The sequence below is a fragment of the Liolophura sinensis genome, chromosome 6 (genome assembly GCF_032854445.1).
Source record: "Liolophura sinensis isolate JHLJ2023 chromosome 6, CUHK_Ljap_v2, whole genome shotgun sequence".
NCBI classification, from domain to species: Eukaryota; Metazoa; Mollusca; class Polyplacophora; order Chitonida; family Chitonidae; genus Liolophura; species Liolophura sinensis.
Window position 1 is genome coordinate 81,235,985 of NC_088300.1, and position 17,263 is coordinate 81,253,247.

The window sequence follows — 17,263 nt, forward strand, 5'->3', positions numbered from 1 at the left end:
CATTGACTGTACTGTCAGTAGGATTTTCTAGTTCCTCAGTCTGACATATTGACTGTACTGTCAGTAGGATTTTCTAGTTCCTCAGTCTGACACATTGACTGTACTGTCAGTAGGATTTTCTAGTTCCTCACTCTGACACATTGGCTGTACTGTCATTAGGATTTTCTAGTTCCTCAGTCTGACACATTGACTGTACTGTCAGTAGGATTTTCTCGTTTCTCAATCTGATGTTAACTTTACTGTCAGTAGTATTTTCTAGTTCCTCACTCTGACACATTGACTGTACTGTCAGTAGGATTTTCTAGTTTCTCACTCTGACACATTGACTGTACTGTCAGTAGGATTTTCTAGTTCCTCACTCTGACACATTGACTGTACTGTCAGTAGGATTTTCTAGTTCCTCACTCTGACACATTGACTGTACTGTCAGTAGGATTTTCTAGTTCCTCACTCTGACACATTGACTGTACTGTCATTAGGATTTTCTAGTTCCTCAGTCTGACACATTGACTGTACTGTCAGTAGGATTTTCTCGTTTCTCAATCTGATGTTAACTTTACTGTCAGTAGGATTTTCTAGTTCCTCACTCTGACACATTGACTGTACTGTTAGTAGGATTTTCTAGTTCCTCACTCTGACACATTGACTGTACTGTCATTAGGATTTTCTAGTTCCTTAGTCTGACACATTGACTGTACTGTCAGTAGGATTTTCTAGTTCCTCACTCTGACACATTGACTGTACTGTCAGTAGGATTTTCTAGTTCCTCCTGCTGACATTGACTGTACTGTCAGTAGGATTTTCTAGTTCCTCAGTCTGGCGTTAACTCTACTGTCAGTAGGATTTTCTAGTTCCTCAGTCTGACACATTGTCTGTACTGTCAGTAGGATGTTCTAGTTCCTCAGTCTGACGTTAACTGTTCTCTCAGTAGGATTTTCTAGTTCCTCCTGCTGACATTGACCCTACTGTCAGTAGGATTTTCTAGTTCCTCCTACTGACATTGACTGTACTGTCAGTAGGATTTTCTAATTCCTCAGTCTGACACATTGACTGTACTGTCAGTAGGATTTTCTAGTTTCTCACTCTGACACATTGACTGTACTGTCAGTAGGATTTTCTGGTTCCTCACTCTGACACATTGACTGTACTGTCAGTAGGATTTTCTAGTTTCTCACTCTGACACATTGACTGTACTGTCAGTAGGATTTTCTAGTTCCTCAGTCTGACATATTGACTGTACTGTCAGTAGGATTTTCTAGTTCCTCAGTCTGACACATTGACTGTACTGTCAGTAGGATTTTCTAGTTCCTCACTCTGACACATTGACTGTACTGTCATTAGGATTTTCTAGTTCCTCAGTCTGACACATTGACTGTAATGTCAGTAGGATTTTCTCGTTTCTCAATCTGATGTTAACTTTACTGTCAGTAGTATTTTCTAGTTCCTCACTCTGACACATTGACTGTACTGTCAGTAGGATTTTCTAGTTTCTCACTCTGACACATTGACTGTACTGTCAGTAGGATTTTCTAGTTCCTCAGTCTGACACATTGTCTGTACTGTCAGTAGGATTTTCTAGTTCCTCAGTCTGACGTTAACTGTTCTCTCAGTAGGATTTTCTAGTTCCTCCTGCTGACATTGACCCTACTGTCAGTAGGATTTTCTAGTTCCTCCTACTGACATTGACTGTACTGTCAGTAGGATTTTCTACTTCCTCCTACTGACATTGACTGTACTGTCAGTAGGATTTTCTAGTTCCTCACTCTGACACATTGACTGTACTGTCAGTAGGATTTTCTAGTTTCTCACTCTGACACATTGACTGTACTGTCAGTAGGATTTTCTGGTTCCTCACTCTGACACATTGACTGTACTGTCAGTAGGATTTTCTAGTTTCTCACTCTGACACATTGACTGTACTGTCAGTAGGATTTTCTAGTTCCTCAGTCTGACACATTGACTGTACTGTCAGTAGGATTTTCTAGTTTCTCAGTCTGATGTTAACTTTACTGTCAGTAGGATTTTCTAGTTTCTCAGTCTGATGTTAACTTTACTGTCAGTAGGATTTTCTAGTTCCTTAGTCTGACACATTGACTGTACTGTCAGTAGGATTTTCTCGTTTCTCAATCTGATGTTAACTTTACTGTCAGTAGGATTTTCTAGTTCCTTAGTCTGACACATTGGCTGTACTGTCAGTAGGATGTTCTAGTTCCTCAGTCTGACGTTAACTGTACTGCCAGTAGGATTTTCTAGTTCCTCAGTCTGATGTTAACTGTACTGTCAGTAGTATTTTCTAGTTCCTCACTCGGACACATTGACTGTACTGTCAGTAGTATTTTCTAGTCTCTCAGTCTGATGTTAATTTTACTGTCAGTAGGATTTTCTAGTTCCTCAGTCTGATGTTAACTGTACTGTCAGTAGGATTTTCTAGTTCCTCAGTCTGATGTTAACTGTACTGTCAGTAGGATTTTCTAGTTCCTCAGTCTGATGTTAACTGTACTGTCAGTAGGATTTTCTAGTTCCTCAGTCTGATGTTAACTGTACTGTCAGTTGGATTTTCTAGTTCCTCAGTCTGATGTTAACTCTACTGTCAGTAGGATTTTCTAGTTCCTCAGTCTGACACATTGACTGTACTGTCAGTAGGATTTTCTGGTTCCTCACTCTGACACATTGACTGTACTGTCAGTAGGATTTTCTAGTTTCTCACTCTGACACATCGACTGTTCTGTCAGTAGGATTTTCTGGTTCCTCACTCTGACACATTGACTGTACTGTCAGTAGGATTTTCTAGTTCCTCACTCTGACACATTGACTGTACTGTCAGTAGGATTTTCTAGTTCCTCACTCTGACACATTGACTGTACTGTCAGTAGGATTTTCTAGTTCCTCAGTCTGACACATTGACTGTACTGTCAGTAGGATTTTCTAGTTCCTCACTTTGACACGTTGACTGTACTGTCAGTAGGATTTTCTAGTTTCTCACTCTGACACATTGACTGTACTGTCAGTAGGATTTTCTAGTTCCTCAGTCTGACACATTGACTGTACTGTCAGTAGGATTTTCTACTTCCTCCTACTGACATTGACTGTACTGTCAGTAGGATTTTCTAGTTCCTCACTCTGACACATTGACTGTACTGTCAGTAGGATTTTCTAGTTTTACACTCTGACACATTGACTGTACTGTCAGTAGGATTTTCTCGTTTCTCAATCTGATGTTAACTTTACTGTCAGTAGTATTTTCTAGTTCCTTAGTCTGACACATTGACTGTACTGTCAGTAGGATTTTCTAGTTTCTCAGTCTGATGTTAACTTTACTGTCAGTAGGATTTTCTAGTTCCTTAGTCTGACACATTGACTGTACTGTCAGTAGGATTTTCTCGTTTCTCAATCTGATGTTAACTTTACTGTCAGTAGGATTTTCTAGTTCCTTAGTCTGACACATTGACTGTAGTGTCAGTAGGATTTTCTCGTTTCTCAGTCTGATGTTAACTTTACTGTCAGTAGGATTTTCTAGTTCCTTAGTCTGACACATTGACTGTACTGTCAGTAGGATTTTCTTGTTTCTCAATCTGATGTTAACTTTACTGTCAGTAGGATTTTCTAGTTCCTTAGTCTGACACATTGACTGTACTGTCAGTAGGATTTTCTAATTTCTCAGTCTGATGTTAACTTTACTGTCAGTAGGATTTTCTAGTTTCTCAGTCTGATGTTAACTTTACTGTCAGTAGGATTTTCTAGTTCCTTAGTCTGACACATTGACTGTACTGTCAGTAGGATTTTCTCGTTTCTCAATCTGATGTTAACTTTACTGTCAGTAGGATTTTCTAGTTCCTTAGTCTGACACATTGGCTGTACTGTCAGTAGGATGTTCTAGTTCCTCAGTCTGACGTTAACTGTACTGTCAGTAGGATTTTCTAGTTCCTCAGTCTGATGTTAACTGTACTGTCAGTAGTATTTTCTAGTTCCTCACTCGGACACATTGACTGTACTGTCAGTAGTATTTTCTAGTTTCTCAGTCTGATGTTAACTTTACTGTCAGTAGGATTTTCTAGTTCCTCAGTCTGATGTTAACTGTACTGTCAGTAGGATTTTCTAGTTCCTCAGTCTGATGTTAACTGTACTGTCAGTAGGATTTTCTAGTTCCTCAGTCTGATGTTAACTGTACTGTCAGTTGGATTTTCTAGTTCCTCAGTCTGATGTTAACTCTACTGTCAGTAGGATTTTCTAGTTCCTCAGTCTGACGTTAACTTTACTGTCAGTAGGATTTTCTAGTTCCTCAGTCTGATGTTAACTCTACTGTCAGTAGGATTGATTACATCGTCAATAACTGTTTGCATTGATTCTTTTAATTTTGTTTCATGACTCATGGCCAAAATTGGCTTAAAGGTGCTGTCCTTGTAGTGTTTGTCGCCCATCCATCCATCTGTCCATCTGTATGTTCCTGTCTTTGTAAACCCTGTCTTTTGAAGGATTGTTTGTCAAACTTACACCACACATACACCTAGGGTTTGCAAAGATTTATTTGTGTTATGTTTTAAGATTATTGTAGTCCTAGTTATATTTGTGAAGGACCTGATGAACATACCTTGGAACCGTTAAACTTGTACCACCTGTCTACCCGTTGTTTGTCATTGACCTTGACTTACTTTCAAGGTTGTAAACACACTACCTCTTACAAGTGCACTTATGGCTGAGGGCTAAATTTAGTTAGTGAATTGTATAGTGTTTTTTCCAAATTATTAACAGAGAGGAGTTGTGGCGTGAGAATGGATACGAGTCATACAACATTATCTCTAGGGAAGAGGAGCCTGTGAACGAGGAGTCAGAAGAAGAGTCTGACTCGGAGGATGAGTCAGGGAGGAGGATAGAGTATGTGAGTGGAGATGTGACTCACCCTACCCGTACCCAGGGGAGGAATGCTATCATCATACACTGTGCAGGTCAGACATGTACCCTGACCTGTCAGGCAATTTTACTGCTTTCTTGCATAAAGAGGATAATGTACAAGGCACTCTCTAAATATTTTGAGTTTCCTTTTCCACTAAATGTAAACTGGTCCTTTGGAGAATTTAAGATAGTGTACATGATATACAGAAAAATACAGAAGTGGGGTGCAGGTGGAGACTTCACTGAGGTAGAGACATCCCAACTACCAATTGTCCCCACACACTACTACAGCAGTCCTGTCATGTGTTAGGGAATTTTAGATATCACACTGTACATCACACTGTGTTACTGTGTTATACAGATGACTCTGGGAAGTGGGGTGCAGGGGGTGTCTTCACGGCCATAGACGCCAGGTCAGCCATTCCTAAAGCTCACTATGAACTGGCCGGTGACATGAAAGGTTTGTATGTACATATACAAACCCACCTGTTTTGGAATATGACCCTAATCCTGAGGAGCTGCAAAACCTAATTCTACACATAACATACAACTGAGCTACATTAAGACTGTGTATTGAGGTGTCACAATCTGAGCTGTTGTCTGTTGTCCCTTGTATAGAGGTGTCACGATATGAACTGTTGCCCATTATCCCTTGTGTAGAGGTGTCACAATCTGAGCTGTTGTCTGTTGTCCCTTGTATAGAGGTGTCACGATATGAACTGTTGTCTGTTGTCCCTTGTATAGAGATGTCACGATATGAACTGTTGCCCGTTATCCCTTGTGTAGAGGTGTCACAATCTGAGCTGTTGTTTGTTGTCCCTTGTATAGAGGTGTCACGATATGAACTGTTGCCCGTTATCCCTTGTGTAGAGGTGTCACAATCTGGGCTGTTGCCTGTTATCCCTTGTATAGAGGTGTCACGATCTGAGCTGTGCCTGTTATCCCTTGTATAGAGGTGTCATGAGCTGAGCTGTTGTCTGTTGTCCCTTGTATAGAGGTGTCACGATATGAACTGTTGCCCGTTATCCCTTGTGTAGAGGTGTCACAATCTGGGCTGTTGCCTGTTATCCCTTGTATAGAGGTGTCACGATCTGAGCTGTGCCTGTTATCCCTTGTATAGAGGTGTCATGAGCTGAGCTGTTGTCTGTTGTCCCTTGTATAGAGGTGTCACGATATGAACTGTTGCCCGTTATCCCTTGTGTAGAGGTGTCACAATCTGGGCTGTTGCCCGTTATCCCTTGTGTAGAGGTGTCACAATCTGGGCTGTTGCCTGTTATCCCTTGTATACAGGTGTCATGATCTGAGCTGTTGTCTGTTGTCCCTTGTATAGAGGTGTCACGATATGAACTGTTGCCCGTTATCCCTTGTATAGAGGTGTCATGATCTGAGCTGTTGCCTGTTATCCCTTGCGTAGAGATGTCACGATCTGAGCTGTTGTCTGTTATCCCTTGTGTAGAGATGTCACGATCTGAGCTGTTGTCTGTTATCCCTTGTGTAGAGATGTCACGATCTGAGCTGTTGCCTGTTATCCCTTGTATAGAGGTGTCACGATCTGAGCTGTTGCCTGTTATCCCTTCTGGAGAGGTGTTACGATCTGAGCTGTTGCTTGTTATCCCTTGTATAGAGGTGTCATGATCTGAGCTGTTGCCTGTTATCCCTTGTGTAGAGATGTCATGATCTGAGCTGTTGTCTGTTATCCCTTGTGTAGAGATGTCATGATCTGAGCTGTTGCCTGTTATCCCTTGTGTAGAGATGTCATGATCTGAGCTGGTGCCTGTTATCCCTTGTATAGAGGTGTCATGATCTGAGCTGTTGCCTGTTATCCCTTGTGTAGAGATGTCATGATCTGAGCTGTTGCCTGCTATTCCTTGTGTAGAGCTGTCACACCCATTGCTAATGAAAGCATGACATTTTTCATCAATACAAGCTTGGGTTGTATAGTTATGTACAAAATATTTTAAGAAAAATTAAAATGCAGAATTTATTTAATCAAATAGCCTAAAATTTGTTTAAATCCATTTGAAAAAAGGCTGTTGATGTAAATATACTTAGTGAAGGCTATTGTAATGGTAATATTACGATAAATGCTAAGAAGCTTCCAGATGGTCTCCCCTCAGTTCTCAACCTGACCTAAGGATAAAAAATTCACCTGTAGGCTGACCAATCATGTTGCAGATCTGGCTCTGGGGGATGCCCACCTCATCTCTCTTGATGATGTACAGAAAAGGGAAAATGGACAAGACTTTGTAAGCACGTTTTTCATTTTTCTTTATGATTTTGCAAGATATTCTGAATGAAAATAAATTACATGTTTTTTTCTCATCCGTAAAGTACTTAAATCGCCAGTGTAACAATTGTGATGTAAATGTGTTTTTCTTGACTTCACAGTTACTTGGTCATAAACACTATGTCCAGATCTTGTCAGATGAAATCTTTACATGCTCATTATTTTGTCCATGTGTGAATCATTGGGCATGCTGATCATTTTGTCCATGTGTGAATCATAGGGCATGCTGATTATTTTGTTCATGTGTGAATTGTAGGGCATGCTGATCATTCATTTTGTTCATGTGTGAATCATAGGGAATGCTGATCATTTTGTTCATGTGTGAATTGTAGGGCATGCTGATCATTCATTTTGTTCATGTGTGAATCATAGGGAATGCTGATCATTTTGTTCATGTGTGAATTGTAGGGCATGCTGATCATTCATTTTGTTCATGTGTGAATCATAGGGAATGCTGATCATTTTGTTCATGTGTGAATTGTAGGGCATGCTGATCATTCATTTTGTTCATGTGTGAATCATAGGGCATACTGATCATTCATTTTGTTCATGTGTGAATTGTAGGGAATGCTGATCATTCATTTAATAAACATTTAAGTTTATGGCTCATTCATTTTGTTCATGTGTGAATTGTAGGGCATACTGATCATTCATTGTGTTGATGTGTGAATTGTAGAGCATGCTGATCATTCATTTTGTTCACGTATGAATCATTGGGCAACCAGATCATTCATTTTGTTCATGTGTGAATCATTGGGAATGCTGATCATTTCTGTAATGAGCATTTGGGCTTCATGTTGATTATTAACTTTGTTGAACAGTTGGGCTTATTGATCGTTCAACACCGTGATCGCCACAGCCAGCTTTCCGGTATAAAGCTGACCGCCCTGAGTAAGGCGCTGGAGAAGATCAGCAGGGTTGCCAAACGCAAAAACGGTATCATCTATATGTATATGCAATGTGTTTTCATTCCTAAGACGTTTTATACCACTCCAGTCATGACATTTTATGTGTTAAACAACCATTCAGATAAATAATCACATGTTGTTCTCTCATGTAGCCAGACAGAAATTTCGTTTTTACTGTAACAGAACATGCAAAAATGTAAAATAGTTTTGCTGAGCTAGGCTTTATCCTATAATTCCTTGCTATGTATTATAAATTATCGCTGCACAATTTAACTATTTTTGCAGTATGGCTACATTAAAATAAACAAATGAAAGCCAATTAAGAAAGAACAAAATTATTGAACACTTTCTTGAGACTTTGTGTTCATCGAGCCATTGCTTTGTTCCAGCGAGTGTCCACTTACCCCGTATAGGGTATAACACCCCAGGGTTTAACTGGTATGGCACAGAGAGGCTGATTGGCAAACACCTGGTCTCTAAGCACATACCTACCTTCATGTATCCTTTGCTGACATTTATAGATATCTTTATATATATATATATGTATATATATATATATATATATATATATATATATATATATATATATGTATCTGTGTAAATGTATTGCATGCTCTTGCATATTCTTACTGGAAATTTTTTATCAAAGTAAGCTTTCATTGTCTGTTAACATGTATGTACTCCATTGAAGAACACATCTGACACTGCAGTCCAGTACTAAGATATGGAAAGTTGAGAATTCACAGAGAGTAATGTTTCACAGTTTGAAACTGAGTTTGTGACAAAGCAAAATTCTAATCCATGACTCTCTCGCAAAGATATTATTATCCAAGAAAACGAAAGGGAACAAGTATCTCACCTGGAATCTCATTAAAAGGTATGTGGAGTTCCTGATACATGAAGCTCCTGGTACATGAAGTTACTGGTGCATGTAGTTTCTGGTGCATGAAGTTACTGGTGCACATAACTACTGGTACATGGAGTTACTGGTACTCATAGTTCCTGGTACATGAAGTTCCTGGTGCATGTAGTTCCTGGTACATGAAGTTACTGGTGCACATAACCACTGGTACATGGAGTTACTGGTACTCATAGTTTTTGGTACATGAAGTTACTGGTGCACATAACTACTGGTACATGGAGTTACTGGTACTCATAGTTCCTGGAGCATGTAGTTACTGGTGCACATAACTACTGGTACATGGAGTTACTGGTACTCATAGTTCCTGGAGCATGTAGTTACTATTACACATAGTTCCTGGTACATGAAGTTCCTGGTGCATGTAGTTTCTGGTGCATGTAGTTTCTGGTACATGAAGTTACTGGTGCACATAACTACTGGTACATGGAGTTACTGGTACTCATAGTTCCTGGTACATGAAGTTCCTGGTGCATGTAGTTCCTGGTACATGAAGTTACTGGTGCACATAACCACTGGTACATGGAGTTACTGGTACTCATAGTTTTTGGTACATGAAGTTACTGGTGCACATAACTACTGGTACATGGAGTTACTGGTACTCATAGTTCCTGGAGCATGTAGTTACTATTACACATAGTTCCTGGTACATGAAGTTCCTGGTGCATGTAGTTTCTGGTGCATGTAGTGTCTGGTACATGAAGTTACTGGTGCACATAACTACTGGTACATGGAGTTACTGGTACTCATAGTTCCTGGTACATGAAGTTCCTGGTGCATGTAGTTCCTGGTACATGAAGTTACTGGTGCACATAACCACTGGTACATGGAGTTACTGGTACTCATAGTTCCTGGTACATGAAGTTACTGGTGCACATAACTACTGGTACATGGAGTTACTGGTACTCATAGTTCCTGGTACATGAAGTTCCAGGTGCATGTAGTTCCTGGTACATGAAGTTACTGGTGCACATAACCACTGGTACATGGAGTTACTGGTACTCATAGTTTTTGGTACATGAAGTTACTGGTGCACATAACCACTGGTACATGGAGTTACTGGTACTCATAGTTCCTGGTACATGAAGTTACTGGTGCACATAACTACTGGTACATGGAGTTACTGGTACTCATAGTTCCTGGTACATGAAGTTCCAGGTGCATGTAGTTCCTGGTACATGAAGTTACTGGTGCACATAACCACTGGTACATGGAGTTACTGGTACTCATAGTTTTTGGTACATGAAGTTACTGGTGCACATAACTACTGGTACATGGAGTTACTGGTACTCATAGTTCCTGGAGCATGTAGTTACTATTACACATAGTTCCTGGTACATGAAGTTCCTGGTGCATGTAGTTTCTGGTGCATGTAGTGTCTGGTACATGAAGTTACTGGTGCACATAACTACTGGTACATGGAGTTACTGGTACTCATAGTTCCTGGTACATGAAGTTCCTGGTGCATGTAGTTCCTGGTACATGAAGTTACTGGTGCACATAACCACTGGTACATGGAGTTACTGGTACTCATAGTTCCTGGTACATGAAGTTACTGGTGCACATAACTACTGGTACATGGAGTTACTGGTACTCATAGTTCCTGGTACATGAAGTTACTGGTGCACATAACTACTGGTACATGGAGTTACTGGTACTCATAGTTCCTGGAGCATGTAGTTACTATTACACATAGTTCCTGGTACATGAAGTTCCTGGTGCATGTAGTTTCTGGTGCATGTAGTGTCTGGTACATGAAGTTACTGGTGCACATAACTACTGGTACATGGAGTTACTGGTACTCATAGTTCCTGGTACATGAAGTTCCTGGTGCATGTAGTTCCTGGTACATGAAGTTACTGGTGCACATAACCACTGGTACATGGAGTTACTGGTACTCATAGTTCCTGGTACATGAAGTTACTGGTGCACATAACTACTGGTACATGGAGTTACTGGTGCACATAACCACTGGTACATGGAGTTACTGGTACTCATAGTTCCTGGAGCATGTAGTTACTATTACACATAGTTCCTGGTACATGTAGTTCCTGGTACATGTGGTTCCTGGTACGTGTAGTGACTGGTACCTGGTACCTGTAGTTCCTAGTACACGTACATGTAGTTTATGTTACACACATTTACTGCTACATGCAGTTCCTGGTACATGTAGTTCCTGGTGCATGTACTTCCTGGTACATGTACATGTAGTTTCTGGTATGCACATTTACTACTACATGCAGTTCCTGGTACACATACTTGAAGTTCCTGGTACATGTACTTTCTGGTACATGCAGTATGTAGTACATGTACACTTAGTTCCTTTTACTTGTAGTTCCTAGAACATGTAGTTCCTGGTACACACAGTTTCTGGTACATGTACCTGTAGTTCCTGGTACACATACTTCCTGGTAAACATAGTTTCTGGTGCACGTAGATGTAGTTCCTGGTACACATAGTTCCTGGTACACGTTCATGTAGTTCTTGGTACACATACCTGCTGGTACACATAGTTCATGGTAAATGCAGTTCCTTGTACACATAGTTTCTGTTACAAGCAGTTCCTGGTACATGTACATGAAGTTCCTGTTACACGTAGTTCTTGGTACACGCAGCTCCTTATACATGCAGTTCCAGGTACACGCACATGTAATTCCTGGTACACATAGCTCCTGGTACACATAGTTCATGGTACGTGCTGTTTCTGGTACACATGCATATAGTTCCTGGTACACATAGTTCCTGGTGCACGCAGCTCCTGGTACATGCAGTTCCTGGTACATGCATTTCCTGGTACACACAGCTCCTGGTACACTCAGCTACTGGTACATGCAGCTCCTGGTACAGGTAGTTCCTGGTACACGTAGTTCCTGGCACATGTACTTGTAGTTCCCGTTACATTCATTGTGAAAATGATCTGTCTAATGAACAACAGACAGCTTGTTCCACTCTTCTGACTTATACAGTACCTTTTATTCTTACTGTTTCTTGTTTCCCATTGCTGTTGTGGTTGATTGGTCACAAAATGCTCAATAGACACTAACTGTTCCCCTGTCCTAGAGCCTGGACTATCTTTAGGCTACCAATGGCAGTCTCGCCAAGCCACAAGCCCTGTCAATAAATGAAACTAAATAAGTGTATGATCCTAAGGTAAACCTGGGATCAAATCTGGGACAGGTCATACCAAACTGGTACTTTGTTGCTGCCTTGTTTTGCACTCAGCACTGAGAGATTAAAGCAAGGAAACAGGACTGGTTGGCCTGGTGTTAGTATAATGTGACTGGGTGTGGTGTCATGGCTGATGTCTTCGGCATAATACTTCAGTGGCGGCAGCACTTTGGCGGCATGGGATCTCCCTGCCACAAGAAGACACAATATACGTATATGAACACGCACCTAGTAACCCCTCGTTGTGTGAACCGCAACCCCCCCCAAAAAAAGCATTCATTCATTCATACCTACAAGTAAAATTGGGTTTATGCAGCTGGCCTTGATGAAAATGCCATACACCGGGTTTGTGTTCGACAACCAGGCAAAAGCTGGCGCATGTAAACTGTGATATGAGAATCATCGCCCCAATCAGCGAGATATGGGAGGTAACTATGTATAGAATATTTTGCGGTAAGATGGATTAATAGCCTGGACAATGATCAGCCTAAAAGCACTTCTTTCTAAGTGGATTATAGAAATGAGATAATGAATTCTTATACCAGGGATAAAATGACATGGGGGCAGGACATGGGAAACAAGGTATCCTATACGTTTTGCCTTATCATTAAAGTGTTAATGTTGAAAAATCCGTTTCTTTTTTGGTGTGAATTTTTCTTCTCTTGTAGCGAGAAAACTGAGCAGGGATAACAAGCCGGAGATGAGTTCCAGTGAGCCTAGTAGCAGCTCTCCCAAGCCTGTGAGACTGACCGATGTATTCTCTGGCATATCAGTGTATATCCACGGCTTACCTGAGGACCAAACCAGGAAGATCAAGCGCTACATTGTCGCATATCCTTTATCACAAATTTCAGTTTAGTCAACATGAGTATTGCTGGTTTTGAGGCTTTTGCAACAAGTTCTATGCATGTTCTAAAACTGAGTACACACTTTGCCTATTTACACTCTTGTTTTTATTTATTTATTTGATTGACGTTTTCCGCTTTACTCAATAATATTTCACTCATATGAAAGGCAGCCAGCATAATGTTGGGAGGACACTGGGTAAAGCCTGGGTGAAACACAGGCCTATGGGCAGGTTGCTACACTTGTGTAGGTTGCTGCTAATATATAAATTGTCATTTAAATTGAAATGAAAAACTGGCACTACTAAATATGAGTACTGTTTGGAAAGGTCAGTGTGTGAGTCCAACATTGTGCAAGTCATCATGAATGTGAGACAACAGGTATGTGTGGTAATGATGTGTACATGTAAACACAGCAGTAGATCCTGTGGTCTGTGAGTGAGTCCAACATTGTGCAAGTCATCGTTAATGTGAGACAACAGGTATGTGTGGTAATGATGTGTACATGTATACACAGCAGTGGATCCTGTGGTCTGTGAGTGAGTCCAGCATTGTACTAGTCATTGTGAATGTGAGACAACAGATATGTGTGGTAATGATGTGTACATGTATACACAGCAGTGGATCCTGTGGTCGGTGAGTGAGTCCAACATTGTACTAGTCATCATGAATGTGAGACAACAGATATGTGTGGTAATGATGTGTACATGTATACACAGCAGTGGATCCTGTGGTCAGTGAGTGAGTACAACATTGTACTAGTCATCGTGAATGTGAGACAACAGGTATGTGTGGTAATGATGTGTACATGCATACACAGCAGTGGATCCTGTGATCAGTGAGTGAGTCCAACATTGTGCAAGTCAGCGTGAATGTGAGACAACAGGTATGTGTGATAATGATGTGTACATGTATACACAGCAGTGGATCCTCTGGTCAGTGGGTGAGTTTAACATTGTGCAAGTCATCGTGAATGTGAGACAACAGATGTGAAATTCCTTAATGACACTGGACATATGATGGGGATGTTGATTCCAGCCTGAAAGATACAACCTCACATATTGTAACCTGTGCAACAACGGACCAGCAGTCTGAGGTAAGGATGCCTACAAGCACTAGACTCTTGAATCTCAGGTAAGGATACCTACAAGCACTAGATTCTTGAATCTCAGGTAAGGATACCTACCAGCCTAGATTCTTGAATCTGATGTAAGGGTGCCTACAAACTGTAGATTCTTGATTCTGAGGTAAGGATACCGACAAGCACTAGACTCTTGAATCTCCGGTAAGGATGCCTACAAGCACTAGATTTTTGAATCTCAGGTAGGGATGCCTACAAGCACTAGATTTTTGAATCTGAGGTAAGGATGCCTACAAGCACTAGATTCTTGAATCTGAGGTAAGGATACCGACAAGCACTAGATTCTTGAATCTGAGGTAAGGATGTCTACAATCCCTGGATTTTTGAATCTGAGGTAAGGATGTCTGCAAGATTTTTTAATCTGAGGTAAGGATGTCTACAAGCCTAGATTCTTGAATCTGAGGTAAGGATGTCTACAAACCTAGATTCTTGAATCTGAGGTAAGGGTGCCTACAAAACCAAGATTTTTGAATCTGAGGTAAGGATGCTTACAAAGCTAGATTCCTGAATCTGAGGTAAGGATACCTACAAGACCTACATTCTTGAATCTGAGGTAAGGGATTTTTGATAGTTCTATCCTTATAGCTTTATGGGAGTGTGTTTATTAATTGATTAGGGTTTAGTACCTTACTCATGAATATTCATGTGCATGTATGTTACAGCAGGTAGTTTTTTGGGTGGAGGATACAGAAGTGCCCAGGGTAGACCACTCTTTTTGCCATGTATTTTCTAGAATTGCAGTATTTCTGTGTATTTATTTCTTTTTTAACATAGGAGTCTGTGGACTTACGATAATGTACAGGTATTGATGTTAACACCACTGATAGTAAGGGTAAAGTACTTGTATTGATGTAAGCACCCCTGATGGTAAGAGTAAGGTACATGTATTGATGTAAGCACCCCTGATGGTAAGAGTAATGTACATGTATTGATGTAAGCACCCCTGATGGTAAGAGTAAGGTACATGTATTGATGTAAGCACCCCTGATGGTAAGAGTAAGGTACATGTATTGATGTAAGCACCCCTGATGGTAAGAGTAAGGTACATGTATTGATGTAATCACCCCTGATGGTAAGAGTAATGTACATGTATTGATGTAAGCACCCCTGATGGTAAGAGTAAGGTACATGTATTGATGTAAGCACCCCTGATGGTAAGAGTAAGGTACATGTATTGATGCTACCACCCTTGGTGTTTAGGATAAAGTACATGCACTGCTGTAAACACTCTCGACTTGTTTATTTGCAGACCTTGAGGACCCTGCTGGGTGATGACAGCTCCGCATCAGTGGTAGAGGTAGACTGGGTGGAGGACAGTGTTAAGAAAGGGCAGAAGCTAGAAGAGGCCCAATACAGAATCAGTCTTTAACATCCTCCCAAATTTTACCCAGTGTTTCCTATTTATAACAAGCTGGAGGTGTGGATTTATGTGCACACTAGTACTTTTGACAGTGTTTAGAAGTTTTTGTATAACATGTACCTGGTTTATGTATAATATAGTGTACAACAGTATTTTTATAGAAAACGGTTTTTATAAGGTATGTTGCAGAGATGAATACTTGTGTTCCCTCTGTGTTCAGTTCGCAGATTTTGTGAAAACATAGGAAGCGTAGGGAGAGTGAGTACATGAATGTATGGTGTACTAACCCCAAATTACAAAGGTATATTATCAGCTACTGCAGATAACAGAGGATCACAGTTACAGGATTACAGAATTAAAGCCAACTAATTTTTGTACTGAAACATGAATACAGACTAATAGTTTGTGTGACTTTATAATCTGTATAATTTGTGTAGATACATTGACATTGTACAGAATCCTAGCAGTCTTTGTGGTAATTGTTTCCAAGACATTGTACACAGTAACACTGTACCAAATCACAGTATCATTACTGATTAAATATGACAAATAGAGAGTGCCTGACATAAACCACTGACCTGTGGTAAGTTTATACCGACTTTCCCATGTGTGACATACATATATGCACACCACATTGGTGCCAGAGAAGCAGGCGTCCACAAACGTTGAACCTCACAGCCTTAGGGAGCATTGTTGACTACTTGTCGCCAAGGCTCAACAAACAGGGAGAGGGGCGAAATATAGATTCCATCCAAGGTTGGGTTTTAACCTGCATTCATGTGTCCTAGCAATTAAAAGAAAAACACCTTAAACAACTGGCCATGTACCACTACCCCCACCCCCCACCCCCCTCCCATGTGAGCCTAACGAGGTGGTGTAGAAGCTATAGATGTCCCACAACTGGCAAATGTCACACTTTCTCAGATGGAAACTTTGAGTTTTGTCACCATTAATCTCAAGCTGTTGTGAAAAGTCTCAGCCTTATACAGATACATGTAAACTGATCTGATGGCTAATCATTGTGATATACATGACAGCCTTATACAGATACATGTAAACTGATCTGATGGCTAATCATTGTGACATACATGACAGCCTTATACAGATACATGTAAACTGATCTGATGGCTAATCATTGTGATATACATGAAACATTTTGTGCCTCTAGACGTATACATATTGTACGACATACATGTATAGGACATTTCGGGCTAAGAGGGATATCCAACAGATGGGACATTTGGGGCAAAGAGAGACATACAACAGATAAAAATTTTAGGGCCAAGAGGGATATCCAACAGATAGGACATTTGGGGCTAAGAGGGATATCCAAGAGATGGGATATTTTGGGGCAAAGAGAGACACAACAGATAGGATACTTAGGGCTAAAAGGGATTTCCAACAGATGTAAAATTTGGGACAAAGAGGGATATCTAACCGATGGGATATTTGGGGCAAAGAGAGACATACAACAGATAAGACACTTGGGGCCAAGACTTCCAACAGGTAAAACATTTGGGTCTATGAGGGATATCCAACAGATCGGACATTTGGGGCTAAAAGGGATATTCTGCGGATAGGACATTTGGGGGCTTAGAGGGATATCCAACAGATTGGACTTTTGGGGCAAAGAGAGATATCCAACAGATAGGACATTTGAGCTATATGAGGGATATCCAACAGGCCTAAGAGGGATATCCAACAGATTGTACTTTTGAAGCAAAAGGGACCTCAAACAGGTAGGA

At 40.6% G+C, this 17,263-nt stretch overlaps 1 protein-coding gene across 1 annotated transcript in view; it reads left to right on the forward strand.

The window, feature by feature from the left end:
* LOC135466859 (chromodomain-helicase-DNA-binding protein 1-like) overlaps window positions 1-16,177 on the forward strand; it is a 51,232-nt gene extending 35,055 nt beyond the window's left edge. Inside the window, exons 17-25 of the mRNA XM_064744609.1 lie at window positions 4,750-4,943; window positions 5,252-5,350; window positions 7,066-7,136; window positions 7,999-8,113; window positions 8,475-8,583; window positions 8,904-8,962; window positions 12,841-13,002; window positions 14,031-14,113; window positions 15,408-16,177. Of these exons, the coding sequence (XP_064600679.1) occupies window positions 4,750-4,943; window positions 5,252-5,350; window positions 7,066-7,136; window positions 7,999-8,113; window positions 8,475-8,583; window positions 8,904-8,962; window positions 12,841-13,002; window positions 14,031-14,113; window positions 15,408-15,527 (1,012 nt within the window). The 3' untranslated portion in view covers window positions 15,528-16,177. The remainder of the gene's footprint in view (window positions 1-4,749; window positions 4,944-5,251; window positions 5,351-7,065; window positions 7,137-7,998; window positions 8,114-8,474; window positions 8,584-8,903; window positions 8,963-12,840; window positions 13,003-14,030; window positions 14,114-15,407) is intronic.
* Window positions 16,178-17,263: the final 1,086 nt, after the last annotated feature.